General features: G+C 37.3%; 1 protein-coding gene across 1 annotated transcript in view; it reads right to left on the bottom strand.

Annotated features, from left to right (window-relative positions):
• Positions 1–5,736: 5,736 nt before the first annotated feature.
• LOC114025811 (guanine nucleotide-binding protein G(q) subunit alpha) overlaps positions 5,737–26,918 on the bottom strand; it is a 272,993-nt gene continuing 251,811 nt past the window's right edge. Inside the window, exons 5-6 of the mRNA XM_027839342.1 lie at positions 23,581–23,734; positions 5,737–10,243 (exon numbers count right to left, since the gene is read on the bottom strand). Coding sequence (XP_027695143.1) covers positions 10,053–10,243; positions 23,581–23,734 — 345 coding nt within the window. The 3' untranslated portion in view covers positions 5,737–10,052. The remainder of the gene's footprint in view (positions 10,244–23,580; positions 23,735–26,918) is intronic.

Raw genomic sequence — 26,918 nt, 5'->3', positions numbered from 1 at the left:
CTTCAGTCCAATCTTTGCATTTTACAAGTGAGGAAACTGAGGCCCAAAGAGATGATGTGACTTATTTGAAGTAGGAATTCCTGGAGAAAATGATCTTCAGTCTACTTCAAGAAAAATCTTCGATCTACTCTTTTGCAACGTCTTGTTGTACTACTATTTTGGTGCTTTTCCTGGTGATGACTGTATAGTGTATTTCTCAAGGACATTTAATTCCTAGGAACAGAATTAGCTGAATCTCAATTAGTCATGGCCTCTGAGGTAAGGGAATAATTGAAAGGTAAAGATAACCCATACAAAGTCATCCTGGTATAGTAGATTGAGTACTTTAGAGTATTGCCTTGGCCAGCTCCCCAACAGGAACTCTTTCTTCATTTAATCTCCCATCTTCTCCAACAAATTATCCTTACAATTACTCCCACACTCTTTTTTTATCTTTGATCTCTCCATATCTCTGCATTCCTTCCCTACTACTTAAAAATGTGTCCAAGTCTCCCCCAACCTTAAAAATAAAATTTCCAAACCCTATGATCTCCCCAAAATGTTGGTCTTTTATCTCTCCTCTCTTTCTCAGGCAAACACCTTGAAAAACTGGCCTACATTTGCCCTCAGTCTCTTCTTAAGAACCCTTTGAAATTTGGCTTCTGACACTCAAATGAAATTCTTCTTTTCAAAGTTACTTACTTTCCATGTCGATTGGGTATTTTCTTCATTCTCCTCACTCTTGACTTCTTGGAAGCATTTAACACTGTTGACCCTTCTTTCCTCTGAGCTTTTGTGATATGTTGTTCTCTCTTGATTTTCCTCCTATATGTATGGCCCTTCTTTCTGCATCTCCTTCTGGTGATTCATCATCAATATTACACCCTCTAACTATGGTTGTACTCCAAGGCATTATCTTGGGAAGGTTTATCTTCTCTGTCCATACTCAGTGATGTTTTTAGCTCATATAAGTTTAATTATCATCTCTATGTTAATGATGCAGTTTTATGTGATCAAAGTTTTGAGACACCTTCTATATCCAGCCCTAGATTATCTCCTCAGGGCAGCCCCTCACGACCAACTTCTATTGGTCTTTTAAAAGTGGATACTCCACAGGCATCTCAAACACGATGTCTAAAATCAAACTTTCCTCTCAATCCCATTTCTTTTCCATACTTCTCTATTCTTGTGGAAAGTACCACCATCTTTCTAGTCATCCTCAGCTCCTCACTTTTGCTCACCTCTCATAGCCAAGTCATTTGCTAAATCTTGTCATATTTCCCTCTATAACATCTCTTCCACTTGTCCCCTTCTCTCCTCTCATGGTCACCACCCAACTTCAGGCCCATATCACTTCTCCCCTGGACCATTGCGATAGCATCCTAATTGGCTCCCTGCCTCAGTTTTTGTCCCCTCTCCACCTTCCACACAGTTGACAAAGTGATTTTCTAAAGTGCAAGCAAATCTGATCATGTTATTACCCTATTTAGTAAACTCCAGTGGGTCTCTATTACCTCTAAGATCAAATATAAACTCTGCTGTTTGTCATGTTTTTACAACGCAGTCTTATTATCTTTCTAGTCTTATGACACATTATCTCCCTTCATGCACACCATAGTCTGCATAAACTGGCCTTACTCTTTCTCTTACATGCATTCTATCTCTGACCTTTTGTACTGGCTCCCCCCAGGACTAGAATGCAGTCTTTCCTCACTCCTAGAATCTCTAGCTTCCTTCAAGGGAAAACTCAGACATCACCTTTCATGTGAAGCTTTTCCAATTCCCCCCTGCCCCAAGGTACCACTGTGTTCTCCCCCAAATTATCTTGTATCCAGCTTATAGACACATACATAGAAAATGCAGCTTCCTTTACAAATAAATACCTGTACCTTTGTGTATGTAAATGGAATTTCATGTTAAATCCCTTCACTAGATTGTAGCTTCCCTGTAGGCTGGGACTATTTAATTTTTGCCTTAGTTCCCCCAGTAGGGGGAACTATAACAATGCCTGGCACATGGTAGCTACTTAATAAAAACTCTTGATTGACTGAGTGGTGGAAGGAGTACCTATGTTGACCAAATCACAAGAGTCATCATGATTCAAGGAAAAAACCTATATATTATAATTTAAGTTACTGTCTTCAAACCCCTTAGTAAATCTTCAAAAGAGCATTACAAAAGGCAACATGAAATAACTTGAATTTCCCTCTTCTCTGCCCAAGTCTACTGGAGGTAATGAGCAATCTGAGATGACCTCAAAAGGTAGCCAAATACAAGAAAAGTAAGAAGCCTATGTAACTTGAAAACTAGGGCATGGTGTACTGTCTCCCTCTCTTTCCATTAAAGCTTTCCTTATTCATTCTTGGTGGGACTAGCCACATTGAGGAAGCTACAGAGCCATTTAAGGGTGGCCTAGTTATCTGTTTCATAGCAGATCAAAAGAGTCAACAGCTGGCAGTCAATCTTCCAGTGTTATTTCTGATAACTTAGACAGCAGACATATGTACTATCCTCAGGCTCACATTTGCAGCCTTCCAATGTGGAAAGAATCTACTAGTTCTTTGAGCACAGAACCTTGAGATGTCCAGGTCACCTCTATTCCATAATGAATGAAGCTTTTTGTGACTACCCTATCGATTCTACAAATTGTCCTTTTCACAGATGACATTTACCTGAGGGTGACAAAAACTCCAAATAATTGTGGAAATCCATAGCAAAGCAAAAGAGATTGGTCTAACCTTCCACACTGGAAAAACAAAGCAGATAAAAACTATATTGCTCAGATGACAACATGCAGTGGAATAGGCAGCTTGTCTGTTAGTGCATATGCAGATGCGGAAAGGCTCTGAAGATGAACTAGGATTAAGGAAGAAGGAAGGAAGCAGGCTACATCTTTGGGAAATTTCCACTATTCTTCAAGTGATGCTATATGAATACTGTGATCTCAGAAGAATGATGAGTAACCTAAGGACGCAAGGTAGGCATATCTAGGTCACAGCACATTTCTCAAGACACAGTGTAAAAGACACAAGGAAGGATGTGTTTAACTGGAATAGGAGACTGACTGATCATACATCAAGAAACAGCAACAAGGGAGGAACAGTTTATTATACTTAGATCCTAGAGATGGTAATAGAACCAAAACTCCTTGAGTATGTCAGGCAGGACCTCTGTGGAGGATTTATGAAAGACAGACAAGAATCATTGGGATGCAAAAGTCTGGCAGTTTTGAGATGCATGAGGCTCACATAGAGCATAGCAACATAAATTTAGACCTGGAAGGAACCTCCTCATTTAAGTGATTTACATAGAGTGACACAGCTAACATCTAAGGCAAGATCTGAACTCTTTATCTTCCTGAATCCAAGCCCAGTGCTTTATTCACCACTAGACCACCATTCTTAGTTTGTGGTCATACAAACAGCCAGATTTGGCCTTTGGACAGTAGTTCACCAAATCCTACATTTATACAATAATTTGATGGGCCCATGAGTTCATCTGTAAGGTAACTAGCTGGTAAACTGATGGGGAGAGTACTAGACTTGGAGTCAGGGAAATTTGAGTTCAGATCCTGCCTTTAAAGAAATGTAAAAACCCATTATTAGTGAGTGGGCTATACAACAAAATCAGGCGGCAGATTGGATTTGGCTCTTAGGTCTTATTGTACTGACCCCTGGATTATATCTCTCAGAGGCAAACCCTTCTGTTTTTGTTTTTTTTTTTTAGGCAATTGGGGTTAAGTGACTTGTCCAGGGTCACACAGCTAGTAAGTGACAAGTGTTTGGTCTGAGGCCGGATTTGAACTCAGGTTCTCCTGACTTCAGGGCCGGCGCTCTATCTACTGCGCCACCTAGCTGCCCCGAGGCAAACCTTTCTGGAAATGATCAGAAAACAAGTGGGAGAAATCACAATGTAAGAGAAGGTTGGAAGCAGAAGAGGTGAAGATTAGTGGCAAAAAAAAATCTTTACGTAAATTGTATTGGATTGTAGAGACTCCCTACAATCTCTCAGTGTAGGTACATAATTTGTGCATCAGCATATCAATTTACAGTAACTGGCTGAAATAATCTTCATAGAATTTGTTTTAAATGGATTCTTTTTCTCCCAGTCTTCCCTTCTCACTGAGTTCCCTGAAATGAGTATTTAGGTCTTGGCCACATCTACTGCAGATGGTGTACCACACAGAGAATAATGTCAGAGGTCACTTGGACTTCATACCCAGTGTGTTGGTTAACAATACTGTTTTCTAAACAGTTACCTACTTAGAATTGACCACTTTAAGCCTGCACTGAAGACCAGGTCAATTCTAGTTCATACCCATATTTTAATGGAGAAAAATCAGATTTTAGAATCAGATTATTAACTGTGAGAAACAGTATTTTTCAGAGAGACGAGTAGGCAACCTGTCTTGTTATTATCATATAAAGAGAACTTCCATTTAGAAATGTACACTTTCTGAATATAATTGTTAGGGGAAATTTAGAGAGTTGCATATTCTCTTAGAGGTTAAGTGACTTGGCTAGCCACAAAACTAGTAGGTGTCAGAGGCAGGACAATGAACTCCCAGGCCAGCTCTCTATCTGTTATGGCACAGCACAGATGAGATGCCAGCCTGCATTAGTTAGCAGAGGGGATTTCCCATATTGATCGAAGCACAGATCTGGATTTTTTTTAAAAAAATGTATCTATAATTAGGAAAAGGCATGTGCAGTATGAAACATCATTTAAGGAATAAAAATATTTATTCCAATACTCATCATCATAAAAAGCATTCTTGGAGGACAAGTAAGCTGGGGAACTTTGAAAGAAGCAAAATTCAAGGAATGAAGAATACTGTAGTACAAAAAGTATGGCCAAAAATACTGTATTTTTAACCAGCAAGATCATTTGGGGTACTATTATACAACATTAGTTTTTTTTTCCAAAACTATTTCCCATCCCCGAACAATAGACAATACATGCATTTGAATGACATTTTAAGAACAGCAAGTATGATTCTCTTAAATACTGCAAGTTAAAAATGTTTCTGACAAAACTCCCTAAATATACATGTCTCTAGTAAGGGCTTCCACCACAATGGCAGGTGAGGAGGCCTGCAATAGGTTGTTTTAGACCATCCTTTGAGGGGGGAAAACCCAGCAAGAACATTTCTTACAGTTCAATTCATCTGGATAACTTTTACATAATACCTCTTACCCTCTCTTTCTCTTTCCCCCTACTCAGTCCGTAACATTTTTATTGAGAACACCTGTCTCTCTTTACTTCCCATTTCTCTGCACCCACTCCAGCAATCTTTCTTCTTTCATCCTCCCCACCCTAGCAAAGGGTTATATGAAAGTTATGGAATTCCCTTTATCCAGGAAAGACACCGATTATCCAAATGGATGTTTGAATTACTGATACGTGCCATTTCCTTTATATATATATTTTTTTGTCTATAACTGAATCATTTGGAGGAGCGAATATATTATGTGGGGTGAGGACAAATCTACTCCTTTGAACATACAATCCTGAGAAACTAGTAAGACAAGTGTTTTTACTGAACTAACAGTAGTAGTTGGGGAGGACCAGCAGAGCAGTTGGTTCTCCTGTGAAAAAACAAAAGAAGGAAGTTTAGACAATATGCCACAGAGGGATCATAGGTACTAAACGGCAAATGTCTGAATGTCCAAAGGATTGTTTGCTAACCACATAGATCTAAACTTCCTTTTCTTTTCTGAGTTTGATGGTACCAAAATGAAATTTCAAAGACAAAGATCACCAGGACAGAGCTATTTATCGCTACATATGCAGACAATATAGACAGACAGACATTATTATAACTTTTTTTTTTAAAGAAATTGTATGTGATTCGAACCAAAGACAGATCTTTGGAAAGCCAATTGAACATATGCTGTATATACCTTATTAGTTTTATTCATTATGGTGGTTGTTAATTATCAGTAAAGTGGTTGGTAATCCTTAGTTTCAAGAACAGCAGCAATATACATTACAGTATTTGGGTAGACTTTATTTTGTATGTGTGTTAACATTATGCTAGGGTTTTTAAAAAATTTTTTTGTAATTTTTTATTCTTTTTGTGAGGAATTGAAAACAGAAAGTAATTAGGATAAAGTAACTTGAAGGTCATTTGCAATCAGTAGCTGGGAGCAGTATCATAGAATTCAGCCCTTTCTCCCCATTTAAAGTTTTTGCAAGTCATGCAGTCAGTTCTGACTGAGGTCCAGCATAAAAATCCCTGCCCCACTTCCAAACTTAAAACAACTGAAATTTACAATCATGTGGCAGTAAGATTTTTTTTAAAGTTACAGTTCATACACCTTGACAATCAAGATCGTCTGAGTTATAAAAAGTAAATTGCCCGTTAGCTGCATTATCTTCTCAATATGTCAGGACGGTGCCAGCCAATTTGTCCAGTAAAGGCATGAAAAAGTTAAGGTTTTTCTTAAAACATGTATGTATGCAATACAGATTCCTTGTGCTAGTGAATATCTAGAATATACAGGTTCCCAAGAAGGATTTTAAAAAATATTTTCACTCTATTCATGACATTCAACAAGAGTTCTTTGTTACGGTAAAGTAAAAAGTCAACAGTTGTGGGGCTTCTTTTTTGTTTGTTTGCATGTGCGTGTGCATGTGTGTGCGTGTGTGTGTGTGTGTGTGTGTGTATGTTTCCCCTCAGTTTCTAGATTGAGGCACAAACTTCTGGACATAAGCTCTGTAAGGCATAGTAGAAACCACCAATTTGCAAATAACGAGTAATTCGCTGTGGGTGGGAACTGCTGTGTCACTCAAGAGGGGAAAAATGCTTTGTAAACTGGTACACTGTGATGTTGTGTTGAGAGAGTCATGAAATGGTGGCTTGTCTTGGTATGTGGAAAAAAAAACAGTATTTTTTTTTCTAAAACATTCCCTGGTCACCTCAACATTTGCCACAGGCCCCATTTACCTATAGCATCAACAGAAATATTCCAGTGGCACACTCTTAGACTCTTGAAATCACAATAGAACTACTGAGCTTAAGTAAACTTTTTTTTTTATACAAAACTGAAAAGAATCCCCTCCCTCCCCCCAAGCCCCTTCAAAAATAAAACAAAAGAAAGGAAGATCCTTTCAACTCCATTAACTAGTGTGGATACAGTTCGGTTTATATTAATCACTGAAACCAGGGTGATCAATTTATTCCCTTGTGAAGAGAAGGGATATTGTCATGCACCCTATGATTAACAGCGAAGACACAGCCTCAGTTGTGCATAGCAAGTTCCATCCTAACTTAATAATGACCAATGCAACAAGCTTTGCTCATGTTTGTAGACCTTTGGGATTGTGTATCACTGTCTACATCTAGGAGAGCTTTATTTATTAAATAGAGTATCTCAAGTCCTTACCACTAACACTTGTGATGAGGTTGGATTTTTCCCACTGAAAGTATCCACGAGCCTCCAGAGAGTTAGTGTGTGCGATAAAATTGCACCAAATTCATCACCACATTTTCAAGGAAGCAGTGGTGTATGGTCATTCAAAAATTTCCTTAATAGATTACAAGGGTTTCTAAAAACCACCTTTCTAATAAAGGTCATTGGGAAGTGACACTAAGCTAAGCTGTGCATGGGCCAAATAAGAATCTGATTTGTAAAAAAGCTAATCTTTCAATCTGGATTCAATGGGCAAAAATCCTACCGAGTTGGTGTTCGTGTCTGTTATAGCTCCAATAGAACTTAGGCATTTTGCTGTGAAATGGCCTTTGGGTTTGAAAATAGGTAATACCTCTGCTCATGAATGTGCAAATGATCTTGGACAGCACAATGCTAGTACCGCTCTGAATGACAGAAAGTTTTTTTTTGTTTGTTTCTTTGTTTTCTATATGGAAAAAAAAATCCCTAGTCAGAAATAAACTGACAACTTTACATTCTCCTCTCTTAAAAAAGTAAATAAAATAACATTATTCAAAATGTGAATTAGCTATAAGACAGACAATACAATTATATAGATACATATCAATATAGCACATTCAATCTGCCAAAAAAATTAATGATTACAAAGCCAGTATGGATGCTGCCATATATATAGAGATGTATGTATGTACAATGATTATAGCATTCATAATTGCACTATACCTACAAACAGTTTTTGTTTTAAATTACAGATGTTTTTTGAGGGAGCAAAAAATAAGTAACCTTTGTCTCTTGGGGTTGGGAGAGTTAAGAATGAAAACATTCCATTAAGATCTATTAACTTTGGTACTCAACTAATACATCATTAATTTTTCCCCTCTCCTCTCTGATGCCCCAAACAGTGATTTCCAGGTATGTGTATCCTAGATCCTAATGGTATCCCAGCAAATCAGACCAGCATCACGGCTGGCTTTTGACTTTCTGGAAACTTTACTAGACTCATGATTTATCATTTTAAATCACATTTCAAGTCAAGCTGCTTCATAGAGGCTTATTGATATATGTGATTTCTTTTTCCTTTTGTTTTTAAAAAAAAATTGCACATTTGGAGTTCCAACGTTCCTTCTTAACAGGTTCAATTACATAAATAATTCTTCTATAGAACACTGAGAGGCTACTTTAGAGTTAAACCCATTCATCTTCCGTAAATCCTTGGAACTAGTCACCACTTAAATAAAGATTTCTGAATTGGATAAGTAGTCAGTGACTTCCAATCTTACAACTAAAAGGTGCCATTATAATACTATAAACATATGTTCTCAGCTGCCTGACTCTACCTTACAGGGAGTAACTGAGCAGAGTAAGACTGTATTCAAGTAAGGAGAACATAGGCAGAGTTCATGGTGCACCTCACAGCAAGCTCAAACAGCGCTGTTCTAGGTGTCAAAAATGGAAAACTTCCATAAGGGCAAAGAAAATGGTGGACCATGAGAGCTGAATCTACAGTTATTTGATGTGTGGCGGTTGTCTTAGCTGGTTCTTTTTCAACCAGTTCATTTTAGCTTTTCAATCTTGGTCACATTTTATATTTTATGATATCAGAATTTCTATTTTTATTTTATTTTTTTTTATAAAAAAGCCAGCTTTGGCAACACAATTTTTATTTCCCAAAAGAAAGTATCTTAAAAGTGTGAAACAAACACACTCAAAACCAAAAAAAAAAAAAAAAAAAAGGAAGAAAGATTGAAATCAGAAGGGAAAAGAAAAAGAAAAACAACCACCCTAACTAACAAGGTTCCAGGCTACAATCACTGGGGAATGTAGTGTCTGTTGGCATATTTGTTTGGCATCTGCAATTTTTTAAAAAGTCAAAAAGAAAAATGGCACACAGCAAGTCAACAGGAGGGTCACTTTTTTTTTTTGTCTTTGCAATTACATTACTGTCTTCTGTGCATTTCTCTGAATCACCAGGGTATGGCTGAAGGTAAAATCCCAAAGAAATGACACTTTACCATTTGAAGATTATTCAGGCCCAAAGTGAGAAAAGACAGTATCAAAAACCATATGGATTTTATACCCAGGTCAATAGTTTAAAAACCACAGTAGTAATACTTCTGATCCTTCAGAAAAAAGTACATACTGTTAAATTAGGTTCATGAATGATGGCTTAAGTCGAATGACATTTTTTCTGTCTGTATCACTCAAGAAAAAAAATACTGAGGAATACAACTGGGGAAAGAAGGCCATTGTAACCTCAGAAAAATCAAGAGAGAGAGAGAAACAGGCAAGGAAAGGGAGGGAATAAACTCTTTATACTCATTATCAAAAAAATAAAATAAAATAAAAAAAGAAAAAACCCAAACCCCTATCCTTTGTGAGTGCATTATTGAGAATTTAAAATACATTGCGTCACAAGGTTTTGCCTAAAAAAAAGAGAGAGGAAATGTGCTGGAAATGTACTTCAGCGTCTTTTGTTTTTCCTCCTCATAGTTTAAATAAAATCATAATATTTACTACAAACTCTGCGGACACTTGCACAGAGTCCAGGACAGCAATAAATTAGTATTATGCAAATTGTTTTTCACAGATAATACAGTCCCTCTTTGTATTCATCAATTGGCCTCAAGGTTTAGAAAGGAAAGGGAAAGAGGCATGTCTAGACACGTCTATGAGGCACATCTAGACCAGGTTGTACTCCTTCAGATTTAACTGTAGGATGGTGTCCTTGACGGCAGCAAAGACAAAACGGATGTTTTCGGTGTCTGTGGCGCATGTGAAGTGGGAGTAGATAATTTTGTCACTGTCTGGGTTCAGATCTACGAACATCTTCAAGATGAATTCTCGTGCTGCTTGCGCATCTCGCTGGGGTCCTGTGAGCCAAAGGACAAAGGGAGAGGTTAGTTTTTACCTGAGTAATATTTCTTATTACTTCCCTTCAAGATTTCTGAAAGATGTAGTACTATCTGAATAGAGCCACAACTAGAAAATTTTTCAACTGGAGTGAAAAATGTAGAGGAGTGAAGGGAGGGGGAGATGAAGGTAGGGGCAGTGGCAAGTTGTAAAGTTTGTCTGTGGGTATAGGTGAAGATCCCAGAGACAGAGTAGTCTGGCCCTTAGCCTCATGGGCTTTGGAATGGCAGAAGTGAGAGAGGGGCTCCATGGCAACAGGATTCCTGGAGACTGTGGCCCAGGGTTGTACCTTACAGTGTCGTGATAAGGCAAAACAGCCAGAAATGAGGTGGAAGGATGATGAGCCACAGGGACAAAGTGCATCCGCCCAGACAAGATACACACTCTCCTCCCTAGGGGAAGAAGCTGTCTCCCTGCCATGGGAGCACCCGGGATCAAAATTTCATTTGCCCCACACTTGTTATGAATCTATATCTGATGTCCATGCCTATGCCTTTGTCTGCAATTTATTCAGTTATTCAAAAGCATTTATCAAGACCTGCAAACAATAATGAATGAGTTGAGAAATTCATGAAAAGGTTTATATGAACTGATGCAGAGCAAAATAAGCAAGAAAACTATGCTCAATGACTAAGACTATATGAATGGAAATAACAACAATAGCAAAGCAAGTGAACCTAAATGTGGTGATTAAGCTTGGCCTCATGGAGGGATTATAAGAAGGTTACCTTCCTTCCTTCTTTGTAGATAATATCAGATTCTTTGGATCTATTGGTTGAGTTTTGAGAAATTTTTCCCTCTTTTTTTTGTTAAAAGAGTAGGAGAGGAGGGAGAGTAATACACTGGGAAATTCAAGTTATATTAAAAAAAATCAATAAAATTTCATTTAAAAAAGACTGATACACACATCCACCATTAGCTATAAAATAGAAAAAGTCATGTTCACCATACTTAAGAAACTTTCAATCCAGACAAACATTACTTTAAAAAAAAAAGGGGAATACAAGCACATTATAGACAAACTATAAGAAAGAGAGAGAGAGAAATTTAAGTGATTTGCTCTGAATTACACATGGAGTTTCATAGATTCACTCTCTATTAATTTCTTTCCAGGAGACAGGCCTAGCTACACACTTCAAGTAAACTTAATCATGGAGCACTTCTTTGAAGAGGTGAAACGTCTTGGAATAATGACATGGACTAGAGCTGTTGATTTGGGAGAGTCTTTTAGGTTAGGGAACGTCTATGAACAAAGCCACAGAGGTGAGAACGAACAAGATATACTCCTAAGCTATTTAGCAGAGTGACTTGGCAGAGAGGTGAAGAATAAAAGCAAAAAGGAGAGGTGTGGGAAAAGTAAAATTAATAAACATTTATTAAATGCCTACTATGTAACAGGCACATGTTCTATGTGCTAATCACAAAGAAAGGCAAAGACAGTCCCTTCCCTGAAGGAGCTATGATCTAATGGGGGAGATAACATGCAAACAACTATGTATAAACAAGATCTATATACAGGATAAATTGGAGATAATCACAGACAGAAGGTACCACTAGCATTGAGGGATCTTAAGAAGTCAATAGATAAGAAGTCACAAATACAAGGCTGAAGAATTTCTACATGATCTGAGTTGTCATAGCAAAGCATTATGGGGGTTCCACTAAAATCTTTCCTGACCCAACACCATTTTGAACATACCACCAAATGGATACCAATATCTTTAAAATCAGGCCTGTTATATATTAGCACAACTAACAATATTCCTCTGCAAAACCACTTTGTAAATTAATAATGTCTATAAGAACATTGTGTTTAAAAAAATTCACTATTTGACAGCTAGTACTTTAAAGCAACATATACTCATAAGGACAGGATTTTAATTTTTTTTTATCACATTCAATACTAGGACATGAAGACAGTGGAGGTTTTAAAGTTTACTCTTTGTTCAGTTTCTTAAAACTTTTAGATCAGGAATTTTTAACCTGGAATTCATGTCTGTCTGTCTTCATTTTGATAATCATTTCGATATAACTGGTTTCCTTTGTAATCCCATATTTTTTAATCTATTTAAAAATATTATTCTGTAAAAGAGTCCAAAGGCTTCACCAACTAGCAAAGGGGATTTATCACACACAAAAAAGGTTGAGAATCTGTTTCAGATAACATATAATACTTTCAAATCATCTGCAATGCAACAAATGAATTAATTTACTTCTATATTTGTCAAGCACCTATTATGTATAAGGAACTGTGATAGGTATTGCAGGTTCTTGTCACCACTCTCCCATTTACTCATCTCCAATTTCCACTTACTTACACTCTGCAAAAGTCCTACTCTGATCCACCCATGTGACCCTGGATCCTTGAAGACTACACCTGTGGACTGCATACTCTGACAGATTCTACAAGGCGTCATGAATGATCTTTGTAGTAGACTTGGCCTGCCTTCCAAGGGCTAGCTTGGCTAATATGTATAGAATAATTATTAGCCCAGAAATTGCCTCTTTCAGCAAACATCTGATCTTCTCCTGTCAATCACAGAACATGGAAACCAATGGTAATGCTGGTTTCGAATATACACTCACTTGGAAAACAGAGTAGGATGATGAAAGATTATGAGCAATATTACTTCACAAAACAGTGAAAGTCGTTGGGGCAAGGTGTGTGTGTGTGTGTGTGTGTGTGTGTGTGTGTGTGTGTATTAGTTTGAAGAAATCTTGGTATGAGACCCAACTAGAAAAACCAGAAATAATAAGCACTTATAAATGAAACTAGAAGGAAGGCAACAAATAGATGGAAAATGAAACAGATTTGCTATTTTTTTCTCAATAGTGATTTGTTCTCATCATTGATGACTTTGGGAGTACCACATTTGGACAAAATACTTCAGTAGCTCATAACACTATGTGATGCAAAGAAAATGACACTTAAAAGGTAAAGTCAGGGGGCAGCTAGGTGGTGCAGTGGATAGAGTACTGGCCTTGGAATCAGGAGGACCTGAATTCAAATCTGACCTCAGACACATAACACTTACTACGTGATCCTGTGCAAGTCACTTAACCCCAATTGCCTCACAAAAAGAAGTAAGGAAAATCAGCCATTCAAGTTCACATGGAAGAAATTTTTACTGAAAGAGATATTTTTGAAAACACAAAAGTATAAAAAATCATGGATGGTATTATTACCAAAAAATGTAATTGAGAAGAAATCATCAGCTACGAAGCCATATTTTTTTCCTTTAAAATCTATGATAAGAAATTGTACATATATCGAGGGTATAGAAATGTTTAAAAAATATGAAAAGGGAGCAGTCAGCCTTTTGAAGGATGATTTTCTAACAATAGAGAACATTTCTGTAGTCATACGATTGATGAAGAGGTATAGGAAATAAGGAGCTTGTTATGTGTAATGTTTGTTGATTACAAAAAAGAAAGACAAAAGCTTTCACTAGATAGCCTTATGATTTTCTCTTAATAAGGCAGTCTTCCATGTACATGTCAAGATTTATATAAGACCCTTTGAAAGATGCAATCCATAGTGATAATTGTATTTAATGACCCTCTGATTATCAAGTGAGGTATAAGGTACAGCTGACTAAAGAAGTTCACCAGAGTCATGGAGGAGATTCTCCCCAGAATCTATGAGGGAAAGGGGTTTCTTTTCCATAAAATTTGAAGACTGGATTAAGTTATTTTAAGGTCCTTTCTAGCTCTAAATTTTGGTGAAGATCTCCAGAAATTTCTGCTTACAGCTGACATTATGATGATTATATAAAGCACTAGAAACTTCAGTGAGATCTCTAAGCATTTAAAAGTGACTAGATTGACAATCCATGCAGGAAAACCATAGAAAGCCCCTTGCCCAGAATACGACATGAATTTGGATGGGATTGCATTAGTCCATCAGAGTGTGTGTGTGTGTGTGTGTGTGTGTGTGTGTGTGTGTGTGTGCGTGTGCATGTGCGTGCAAGGAGGAAAAGAGACAGCAGGCTGGATTGTATTTAGGAAATGAATTGCAAGGGCAGGAGAATCCCCTTTTATTAACCTGAGTTGCTCCTTGACACAAATCTCTGTATTTATGACACTAATATTCTACCAATACTGCTATATGGCTATGATTCATGGAGTAAGACAGTCTCAGAAGAACTGAAATTGTGGGTGATGCCAAGGACAATGGAGAAATACAAGATGGTTGCAAGTAGGCATCATATTTCTAACAGGCATTTGCTTACCAAAAAAATGGCATAAAAGAGATCATGTGAGGATTGTATAAACAGAAAAAGAGGTAGGTTAGTCATATAGCAAGAGTGGGGATGACAGATGGGTACCAATGCAGGCCACACGCCACAGCAGAACCCAAGAGATAGATGTCACACAGCTTCTCTATGGAGGATTCATAGGAAGACGTGACAGGAATAGCCCAGAATTAGAAGGCAAATGGCATTGAGATGAGCACTTTTGGAGGGCATAGCCCTATTGATGAGCTCATGGACCCATTGAGGTACGGAAGCATATACTTAGTTTTGCCTTTAGTTCCTAAAACAGAACTATCCTAAATATACATAGGACAGGTTGTTTCACTTTCCTTTCATATATTAGTTTTATAGATTGATTTCTATAACATTCTCCAGATATAAGCCATCCCACAAAGTGGATTTCCAGATAAAATTGTAATTATTTTGTAATTACTTCCCCAGTTTCTCAAACTGAGTATGGTATATAAAATTTAACCTTTTCCTGATGGATTAGAGTCACTACCAGCCTACAGTGCTTTTTTGAGTTGTGTCTGCCTTTAAAATCTTTCTCTGTTCTTCCTCGTTGCTTTCACTAGGCTTATTACCCTTTCCTAATTCCTTCTAATCTAATAAAGGCTAGGGAACCAGAAAACCAAGACTATTCAAACTGTGTCTAAAATGAGAACAAATGGACTCTGACTGAGGACATAAATAATATGCAGGGGTTTGAGTGCGTTTACTTTGTGACACCTATTTTAGTGATTCAGACCTTCTTCACTCCCCCCTACTTCCTGGTCCCTGACAATGCTGTGCACAGACAAAGCTACCGGAGAGGTGACTCTGGATAATTCAGGTGTCATGCTACATTTTGATTTTCTTGTCTTATATATTTTATCTTCAAGTTTAAACTCCTGAAGATCAAAGGTTTTACTGAGGTAGTTTTTCCTTTCTTATAATGATCAGGACAATAATATAACACCATTAGTTTTTTAAGGTATTTAAGATGATGGGATTTAGGGCTCAAAATATTTCCTGATTGGGAAATTGAAGGTCAAAGAAGTAAAATGGCCAGCTTAGTGTTATACAAGGTGGCAAGTAAATTCAAACCCAAGCCTTCTGATTTTAAGATTCCAGTGTTTCTTCTTCTTCTTCTTTCTTCTTCAGAATTCTGATTAGTTTGATGTCCAATCTTGGTTCTAGAGGACTAAGGATGAACCACTTTTCCCTTGACAGAGAGAGTAGACTATGGGTGTAGAAGGTGACATGTTACCCCTCATGCTGATTTTGTTTAACTGTCTTCGTGTGTGTGTGTGTGTGTGTGTGTGTGTGTGTGTGGTGGGTGGGGTGGGTGGGGCAGTGTATCAGAAACTAAGAATGGTATTAAAAAACAGACTGGAAGGCATTATAGCAGAATTGCTAAAAAGCTGACTCTGTAGGCAGGAAGACCTAAGTTCAAGCAATATTCCTGGCATATACTGGCTGTGTAACTCTGAGCAAGTCATTTAACCTCTTGGTGCCTGGAGAACTCTCTAAGACTGAAAGTCGAAGGACAGGTGGCTAGGACATTACTCACAGATGCAGTGAAATCACAAGTCTACATCTCCAAAGTGTTCTGTAGCTAAGCCAGAATGTGAAGTGACCCAATCACAACAACATCCAGAAGGAAGGGGACTTTGAGTATCTGTTTTTACAAACCCTTTCTCCATGGTTAGCATTGTCTAATCACAGGCATGCTACTGGGGGGAGGCAGCAAGGGTTGTTTCAAAGCAGTTCCTGGGCACAAAGACTCCACCAGTGCCATCAGGGATCATGGCAGAGAGCACTGGATGACCACCTAGAGCCCTGAGATCATCGTGGCCAGCCCAGGATGCTGTGAGGCAGGCTTTTCCTAATATATCACATCGCATCCCATTTAATAAATATTTTTTTTATAATATTACAGGATGGATAGGCATAGGGACAGAGTAGTTTCCTTCCCCCTTTCTTTTCAGGAGGACAGTGTGTAAACCAAATTTCAAGTTTCAGATCCAAATGATGAATAAGAATTTTTACTCAGAAATCATGTAGCCTGAAACAATCTCTACACATAATTACCCAGAAATAAACTGCTAGGTGCTACCTATGTCAGCAGTGGAAAGCGGACTGGATTTAGGGTCAGAGTACTAGGGTTTAAACTGTGGCTCTGCTTGCTTATTATCTTGTGACCTTAATTACTTAACTTCTCTGGGCCTCAATTCCTTATCTATAAAGTGAGGAAATTGAGCTAGATGACCTGAAAGACCCCCTTCAGCTCTAAATTCTATGTTTCTAACTCTGTGCCACCTCACCTCTAATTCCCTGCCATACCCCCTTGTTGCCTCTACCATGAAGATCATCTGTGGGTGACCTGTGTTGGAAAATAAGCTATGAAAAACAGAAGCAGCTACTGTAAGGAGGTTGGAAGACTGAGTGATGGCCAGCTCCTGGGCAGGGCATGTAACCGAATCACAGAATGCTAGAGCTAGAAGGGACCTTCAAGATCATTCTAATACCACTAGCTCCCTCCTCTCCAGAGGAGGAAACTGAGGCCAGGAGGGCAAATCTACTTGCCTAAAGCTACACTTCACTCCCTCAGACTGTGTGTGAAATGCCAAGATCATGAGTTAACTAGCATCTACTTCTAATGCCTCAGTTTCCTCACCTATAAAATGAGTTGGAGAAAGAAATGGCAAACCACTCCAGTATCTTTGCCAAGAAAACCTCAAATGGGGTCATGAAGAGTCATACACAACTGAAATGACCAAAGAGCAACAACTTCTAAAAATGGAAATACCTCATGGAGAGTAAAAAGGGCTTATTTTTTTTTCTTTTGGACATTTATAGATTTAGAGCTGGAAGGGACCTGAGAGGTCATCTAGTCAAAATCCCTCATTTTACAGATGAGGAATGTGAGGCTCAAATAAGACAAGTGACTTATCCAAGGTCACACAGGTAGTAAGTATCAGAGATACAATTTGAATTCAGGTTCTCTGACTTTAGAGTCAGTGGTCTTGGCACTGTATCTTGATATATGCCATAGTTTAAATGAGTTTGATCAGGTTTATTTCCACCCAACATCTAGCTGAGACTACCAGTACTGGGGAAAAGAATTTGGATGGGAGCAAAGGACTGTAAGCAATTTAGGAACATGCAGCACTTGGAATGGTAGAGTATGGGAAGGAGGTTGACAGAAGTGGGCTTAGGGTAAGGGTGTGAATGAAGAATCCAGGTCCCTGACGGCCTGAAAAGGGGTTCTTTAGAAGCAGCAGAAGGGTCCAAGAGGCACAGGGAATGGAGTCAAAGCTAAATTTTAACAGTTCCAAAATGATGTCCTGGACCAAACCTCTACTGAAAAAATGAAAACTGTCTTCCTCCTCTGTCCCATACCATTGTACCTTTTGTTCCCAGGATCCAGAACTTGAACTCCTATACTATGAGTTCTCTCTCTCTCTCAACATATATGTAAAATTTACAAATGCCATATACATATACATATAAAATGTATGATACATATTTTTTTCTTGCTCTATATCTGTGATTTTATCCATGTGAGGAACTCTCAGTATGGAAACTCCATTCACTGATGCAGATCAGCAATTCTTCTGTACCATTTAAAGAGATATATGACGCACTGAGTGATGACATGACTTTTCTGTGATCATGTAACTAGTACTGTGAAAAGGCTGGAACTGAATCCAAGTCTTCCTGACTGGGTAATGATAAAGGCCATGCCTTTGTCCACTACAATGGGTTATTATGCCATCAATTTATTAATAGCACTACAATATATTATTTATCGCATTAACTTATTAGTATATTATGTTATTAATAGTATTACAGTATTATAGGATGTAGCATTAGGTAGTGAATAAAGGGCTGGCCTTGGGAATCAAGAAGGCCTGTTTAGGGTACTGCCTCAGACATGTTCAATCATTTAATGTCTCAGTGATCCAGGCACTGTCTAAGATAATGAATTATGGACCGCCAAGTTGAATCTGAGAAGGGGATTTCCATTCTGGGAGTACCTTATCCATTACAGGTCCAGACTCCCCATTATGGTTTTAATGTGTAATGATACCACATTATAATACTATTAATACTACAGTTCAACTACAGAATGGATTAGATAGGGTCTAGTGAGTTGATCTGGAAGCTTAATGACTGTTTACTGTTTCAAAGGAACATTCTGATTTACAAACAACTTGCCTAGAAACTTAGAATACAACCCTTTCTTAAGCCAAGGGTTCTTCATACAAACACAGCTGTAAATGCCATCCAGTTTTTGGGAGTGGGGCTCATGAGAACAAAGGGCCTTTTCAAAATTGTGCAATTATTACCTCATATTGATCATGCCTGGAGTTTTTACTTGATTCCCCACTGCTTCTGGGACTAGTAAAGAAAATAGGGTCAGCCAGGTAGAGCAGTAGATAGAGTGCTGGGCCTAGAACTAGGAAGACTCATCTTCTTCAGTTCAAATCTGGCCTTAGACATTTACTAGCTGTGTGACCCTGGGCAAGTCATTTAACCCTGTTTGCCTCAGTCTCCTCATCTGTAAAATGAGCTACAGAAGGAAATGGCAAAACACTCCAGTATCTTCTGTCAAGAAAACCTCAAATGGGGTCGTGAAGAATCAGATGCAACTGAAATGACCAAACAACAAAACGAAATTGACTCAGACAAAGAAGAAACCCAGTATCACTGAATGACATTGGAATACCATGGCCAAGCAATTTATCACATAGCAGTCAAGTGAGAGTGATAGGTCTAATAATAATGATAATAATAATAGTAGCAGCTAGCATTTATATAGCACTTTAAGGTCTGTAAGGTACTTTACAAATCTTATCTTATTTGATTCTCACAATAACCATGGGAAGTAGATGCCATTATTGTCCCCATTTTACATATGGGAAAACTAAAGCACATAAAAGTTAAGTGACTTGCCCAGGGTCATATAGCTATTAAGTGAATGGGCAGTATTCAAACTCAGGTCTTTTCCACTGTAGGTCAGTACTCTATCCATGGTACCATTTAGCTATGTGAGTCCTCAGATGTACTGTACCTGATCCCTTTCCAGCTCAACACAACCTGTCAAAGCTTGTGATCTGCTGTCTTTATGAACCAATGATTACAATTGTGAAAGCCTTTAAGAACCCATGATTATAATTTTGAAAAAATAAAAAGGTGCAATGATTAATCACTATGTGTTTTTTTTAATAACTTACTAGTTTTAAAGTAGTACTTACAAAAATGATGAGCTAGTACTCAAGTTTTGTGGGGAAGAATTATTTTCTAACCTCAAGGAGTAACAGAATCAGAATTTGAGAAAAAAACGAATTTAAGATTTCTTGGTGTGCTACCTGTTTATGAGCACAAATCATATCTGATAAAATCTAACCTATAATGAAATTATCATAGGCATCAAATCAAGCCCTAAATCCTGTAGACAGTATTGTAATTTGTGAATTTCCAGTGCACAATGGAAATGATAATTCTACTTACTAAAGATAAGAATCAAAGTGGTATTCACTATAATTTTGACCTTATAACTGTAAAAACAGAGAAGGATGAAATTTATAATTTTACTTACATAAATATACTTACTATATTTGCTATAAAAATAGCACAGTAGAATACGTTTGGGTTTTCCCTGGTTTTAGTTCATCTTACAAGGATTTTGTTGTTCTCCCCAACTAAGTAATGTTTAGGTTCACTTCAAAAAAAAAAACTAAAACATTTTCTTTTATGGTGTGTGTGTGTGTGTGTGTATGTGTGTGTGTTTGCTTGTGAACTCCCACAGTACATCATGACTCTCTTTGTATAATATATTTATTTGTGTGCATGTCCCCTATTACAAAATTATCATAAGCATCACAGTTCTGAAAAAAAAAAGTGCCTTAGTCATCTTATCTCCCACAGGACCTAGAGACCCATTGTCTTTCATGTTTTCTTTGAGGGTGGTAATGAAGTAGGAGAGTGAACTCCTCAGTGAGAAAACTACCAATGTAAACATACAACCATTCTGGTATTTACATTCTTAGAGACTTGACTAGGACATTGAGGGGGCCACGTGAATTGTCATTGATCAAATCTTTCATGAGCTTAATAAGAGCTTAATAAATATTTGCTGAATGAATAAATGAATGTATGGTGGGTACAGGAATAGGAGTGGTTGGTAACAGTAACATATTTCATTTTAAAATATCAATAAACTAATTTTTATGGCACCTATCATGTAAGGAGTGAATTGAGAAGAAGGGAGAGTTGGTGAAACTGATAGCTAGGGGAAAATTATTGGAGAAAGGCCAAATGAAAGGAATTAGAAAGAGCTGGAGAAACAAGGTAGTTCCGAGGACTTATAGACATTTCACAACAGGAATAACTGAAGAGCAAATGGTTTGGTGCCCTAGGTTACAGATGAAGAGGCTTGCTCTGAAGTTTGTTTAAATCATGCAGGGGTGGACTTGTCTATTTCCATTCTGTTCCTTCAGCGTTACTAACTTGCCAGCCTGTGTTGGAGATGTGGTTGTTTAATCCTGGTGGTGGAGATGAAGTATGACCACTTTTAAGCCTTCTAAGATCTGCCCTATAATTGACTTGCACTGAATTCTAGTAATCACTGAGCACTTAGAAGACAAGGAGGCAGCTCAGAACCGTGGGTAGACAGACACAAGGTGACAATTTTTCTTTCTCTGAGGTTTAACTTTTAAAAAAATGGGTCTTTTGTTCTGCAGAAGCGCCTGCCCCATACTGTGCAGCTCCTCACTTCCATAGTTTTTACTGTCTAGAGACACACTCTCAGGAATTTATGGCTCAAGGTTAGCAGTAAATTAAAAGCAATAAAATAGAAAGACTATTATACTCAGGGAAGAATTTGCTTTTATAGGAACAGCAAAACATAAAGGAAAGTGTACCTACAAGAAATATGAGCCCATTTCTTACTTAAGGAAGAAGCTATCTCAACACCTGGGAACATTCAGTGTATTATAGTGGAAAGAATACTAGACCAGGAGCCTGGAGACTTAAGTCACAGTTATAATTCTCTTGTAGGCAACTTAACACCAGTACACAGTAAGTGCTTAATGAATGCATCTTGATTGAATGCTCGGTTTCTTCACTGTTAAACAAGGAAAACGTCCTTAATACCTAGGGTGACTTCTAAAATTCTATAATTTTTCATATATTTAAATTCCCAATCCTCTGGTAAGCTTACATGCTTGTAATGTAAATAACATATGGTTTAATATCCGTGAAGAAGTTCAAGTTTAAATATTTAAGGGTGCTTATTCATTTATGCATAGGTATACAGGCAACTAATATTATTCTTAAAAATTGAGATTATAAAAAGTAACAGTACCACTCTGAAGCTGAGTCGTCTGAAATCATGTGTTTGTATATGTATACAAAATACATGTGTGTGTGTGTGTGTGTGTATATTTTTTCCCTTTTCCTTTTGTTGTTGTTATTGTTGTTCATTTGTTTTAACTGTGTCCAATTCTTCGTGATCTCATTTGGGGTTTTCTTGGCAAAGATACTGCAGTAGTTTGCCATTTCCTTCTCCAGCTCATTTTATAAATGAGGGAACTAAGGCAAACTGGGTTAAGTGACTTGCCCAGGGTCACACAGCTGGTCTGAGGCTGGATTTGAACTCATGAAGATGAGTCTTTATGATTCCAGGCCCAGCACTCTATCCACTGTGCCACCCAGCTGCCTACATATATATACATATATATATATGTATACACACACACATATACATACGTATATACATACACAAAATATATATAATATAAAAATTTATTATCTTTTTCCTCTAATTACTGCATTGATTATGTGTTCCAATCCATCTTTATAATGTGTATATATGCTTCAATGTTTATTTTGTAATATAAATAGGGACAACTTATTTTATTAGTGCCCTTGTAGGGGCTGAATAAATTACCACTGATAACCAGTGAATCAATCAATACATATTGTGCTTAGCTATACAAGATTCAATGGCAGAACGAGAGGTGAGATAAAAGGAAGGATCACACATGCTGTCTGTCTTCCAATACTTTGTAATCAGTAATATAGTGGGGGGGAAATGAGGTTAATACATTTAGAATAATTAATAAACAAGACAATGCAGTAAAGAATTAAGTAAGGAACTAATGCAGATTTGCATAGTATTTTATATATATATAGAATTATATATGGTGTTTCAAGAATAGGACTTTTCTGACCCTGCTCTCCAATTTCTACTTCTTCCCCCCAATTCTTTCATATTTACTTTGCATGTATTTTATGTCCACAAATTATGTACACTTTGTTGGTTAGTCATTTTCAGTAGCGTCCGACTCTTCAAGACCCCATTTGGAGTTTTGCTGGCAGAGATACTGGAGTGGTTTGCCAACTTCCTTCTACAATTCATTTTACAGATGAGGAAAGTGAAGCAAATGGGGTTAAATGACTTGCCTGGGGTCACACAGCTAGTAAGTACCTGAGGCCAAATTTGAACTCAGGTCTTCCTGACTTCAAGCCTGGCACTCTATCCACTGTGCCACCCAGCTACCCCTTTGTATATATACCATATGCTTAATAAATGCTTGTTACATGAGAGAATGAATTAATGAATGAATGGGCCCTGAAGCATCTGGTGAGCTGGAGATGAGGGTGTGTTTATGATAACATGACACTGATGAAAGCCACTAAGGAGACTCATCAAAATTAGGTTTCCCATCAGATTTATTTTTCTGCTTTCCTACTCCTTTAGAAGACGGTATTACTTAACAATGTTCATTTTTCTAGAACTTCCGTTTCATTATAGAGAGTAATTTTCTAACATCATTAAGAGTAGCCAAGAGGGAAAACATTAATGGGTAATCAATCCATCATGATGTGCAGGTTTCCAAAGGCAATAACAGCACTGGCTGCATTGTAATGTAATAACCGGGAAAAATCGGTTCCTGCATCAGCTACTGCTCTGGGAAAAAAAATGTTAACAGCTAGAGTTCCACCTCTTTCCAAAATGGAGAGAGAGAGATAGATAGAGATAGACTTACCATCATATTCTGGGAAATAGTCAACTAGATGAGAATACATAATTTTCTCCTCTAGAAGATCTTTCTTGTTTAGGAACAGAATAACTGAAGAGTTCTGGAACCAGGGATATGTGATAATTGTCCTAAACAGTGCTTTGCTTTCCTCCATTCGGTTCTGGAATAAAATCAGAGAAACAAAAAGTGAATGATGTGGTTACCAAATCTGCTGGTTTTATTCATTCTGCAAGGCCAGCCATTCTATCTCCTGAATCTAATTTATGCAGCATAGGGTTTTTATAGCTTCCAACAGAATTTGTTTGCAAGTGATTCATTCGATGTCTTGGCTGTTTCCTTTATGCAAACTCACAAGCTAATGATGCAGGAGGAAATAATAATAACAATAGACATGCTAAAAAAAAAAAACTTTATGGTTGTACCAAAAACTAATCAAAGCCCAGAAATACATATGTGGCTAGTTCACAGTCATATAACACCATGAAAAATTATCCATACTAAATCAAAGCATGAGAACTGATTTAAGAACTAGAAGCCAGGTTTCATTTTGAGTTTCCTGGAATCTTGTGTTTTGAAGTTAAGCTTAATTGTTTATGCATTGCTAAAAAACCAGCTGGTTTAATATTTTTGTCCCAAAGTGCATTCAGACTGATAATGTTATAAGTATTTATTAATGCATATTTTCTTTATATGCATATACAGGGGAATGCAAGTATTACATATACATATAAACACATATTTGTGTATATGTTTCTTATCTCATACATATTTCTTTCATTATAGATATTTATATCTATTTATATATTTGTATTTAAATTTATGTTGTTGCTGTTCAGTCGTTTTCAGTTGTGTCAGATTCTTTGTGACCCCATTTGGGTTTTTTTTTTTTTTTTGGCTAAGATAATGGAGCGGTTTGCCATTTCCTGAGGAAATTGAGGCAAACAGGGTTAAGTGACTTGCCCAGGGTCATACCACTAGTAAGTATCTGAGGCCAGATTTGAACTCAGGGAGATCAGTCTCCCTGGTTCTAGGTCCAGCACTCTATGCACTGTGTCACCTAGCTGCTCATTTAAATATATGTCTGATATACAGTTATATATACATATCTATATAAATAATTTATGTATATATGATGCATTTTTATATATCTTTATTTTAGTATAATATAGGTGATACAATGGAAACAGCATGAAAATTAGGGAGTCGGAAGACAGAGGTACAAATCCCAGCTCGGCCATTAACTGTGCAATGTTGTTCAAGTCCTTTTCACTTCTCTGTCTTTAGTGTCGACTCTTCCGTAAAATAAAGGTCTTGGTCGAGATGACATCAGAGGTTTCTTCTAGCTCAAAATCTAGGATCCTTATATTTATCCTATTTTTTCAGGGCACTTTCCTTGGTTTTCACATAGAATTGTTGAAAGAGATGCAAAGCTTAATTATTTGTAGCTATGTCCCTAAAATTTTAGATCTCCAAAGTCAGCTCTTGTCAGAAATGCACTTGAATGGAAATCTTTCAAATTATATACCTTGGACTTCAAAATGATCGATCTGCTTGCTGATCAATACTAAGCGCAAGTCAAATAATTTTCATTCTTAAAATTTGTACTTTTCATATAAGAGCTGCTTTTTTTCTTCCCCACACAGCCTGGCCAATTCTCTACCAGAGTCAAGTATTTCCTGGTATAATCATTCCCAAATCTCACACACAGTAATGGCACAGTGCAGATTATTGGCCGTGGAATGAAAGGATGGGAGTTCAGATACTTCTTCTGATTCTTATTAACTGTACAACTTTGGGCAAGTCATTTGATTTTCCTGTGCCTCAGCTTCCTCAACTGTAAAATGAGGGGTTAGTCAGTCTCTGTGGTTCCTTCAAATCCTTTTGTAGGAAGTCTTTCCTGATCCCTCTTAATTATAGTGCTTTTCCTATGTTGATTATTTCCATTCTATCCTGCATATAAGCTTATTTGTGCATAGTTATTTTCATGTCATCTTCCTCATTCATTTGTGAGCTCATGGAGGGCAAGGACTGTCCTTTCTTTGTTTCCCCGGCACTGAGCATAATGCCCGGTACACAGAAAGTGCTTGATAATGTTCACTTGTCTCTAGAGCTATGAATACCCTATGATCTTTATAGGTGAGGCTTCTGAACAGTTTCTGGATCAAGAGTACCTTTGATTTCATTAAAGAATTTTTCCCCCCAAATTTCCTATAAACTTAATTGAATGAATAAATGAATGAAATACATGAATGAATGATCCATGTGTGATCGGTAAACCTGGTAGTCTTGCTAGGCTTGTAACATTGTCAACCTGTTGTCTGCCTTGCTAATGTAGAATCATCCTTCCCTAATATTCACAACAATGCTAGGGAGGCAAAATAGATCCATTTGCATAACCTTCTGATCCTTGTTCCAAGAAACCTCCAGGAAACCAGGCTCAGCAAACATGATTATTAGGTGCTTAACATGTTTTCATTTTTGTTCTGTAAACTGTGCCAAGCAAGATGAAGTCAAAACAGCACACTTGGCTGTCAGCCTTCATGCTTCAAGTAGATTGTTCACAAAATCTTTCTCTCGTTATCTTTTTGCCTATAGTTTTTCAAACAACTGAATACCTATGGGACATGCAAAATGTTCCACTAAAAATACACTTGATACATAAAAACAGTATTTCATTGTTATAGAGAATCATATTTCTTTGAAAAAACCTCTTTAGACAGATATAAATTACAATGTTGCTCATCACTGTTGTATGCCTATATACCTTGAACAGCAAAAGCTAGTCTAAAAAAACCATACCTGTCTGCGCATACCCACAGCAACATACCTGGTTACTAGAGTACCACAAATCACAAACGTTTATAACCTCAGAGTTCAGTTACTGAGAAGTGGGCGCTTAGCTTGAGAATCAAAAAGTCTTATAACTTTAGGCTTTAGCCAGAGTAGAGCAGAGGTCTTAATGACAGATTTAAAGATGCACTGACCCATGGAAGATTTTTTTTTACACATAAAGAAGGCAGAATTATATGTGCTTCTTAAAAAGAACACAGCCACATAATGGAGGAGTTCAGATCCAAAACCACATTTATAGCTGAAACTTGGTGATTTCTAATAGTAGAAAATTCTATCAAAATAAATTCTAAAAATCTAATTTTTTATTTTTCATTGTCCACTGAAAAGATTATTTGTTTGCCCTGCCTCCCCACTATGTATCTATACACGTTCCCTCTGACCTAGAAAAAGGACTGGAACCATAACCAGCAATTCTGGAGCCCACAGTCAATACAACAAAATGTGTCTGGAGTAGACACCACAACAGGTATTCTAATATTAGCTTTTGAAAT

The sequence above is a fragment of the Vombatus ursinus genome, unplaced genomic scaffold (assembly GCF_900497805.2).
Source record: "Vombatus ursinus unplaced genomic scaffold, bare-nosed wombat genome assembly UNPS02014832.1, whole genome shotgun sequence".
In the NCBI taxonomy this organism is placed as follows: domain Eukaryota; kingdom Metazoa; phylum Chordata; class Mammalia; order Diprotodontia; family Vombatidae; genus Vombatus; species Vombatus ursinus.
The sequence above is the reverse complement of the archived record's forward strand: the minus strand, read 5'-3'. Positions and strand labels throughout refer to the sequence as shown.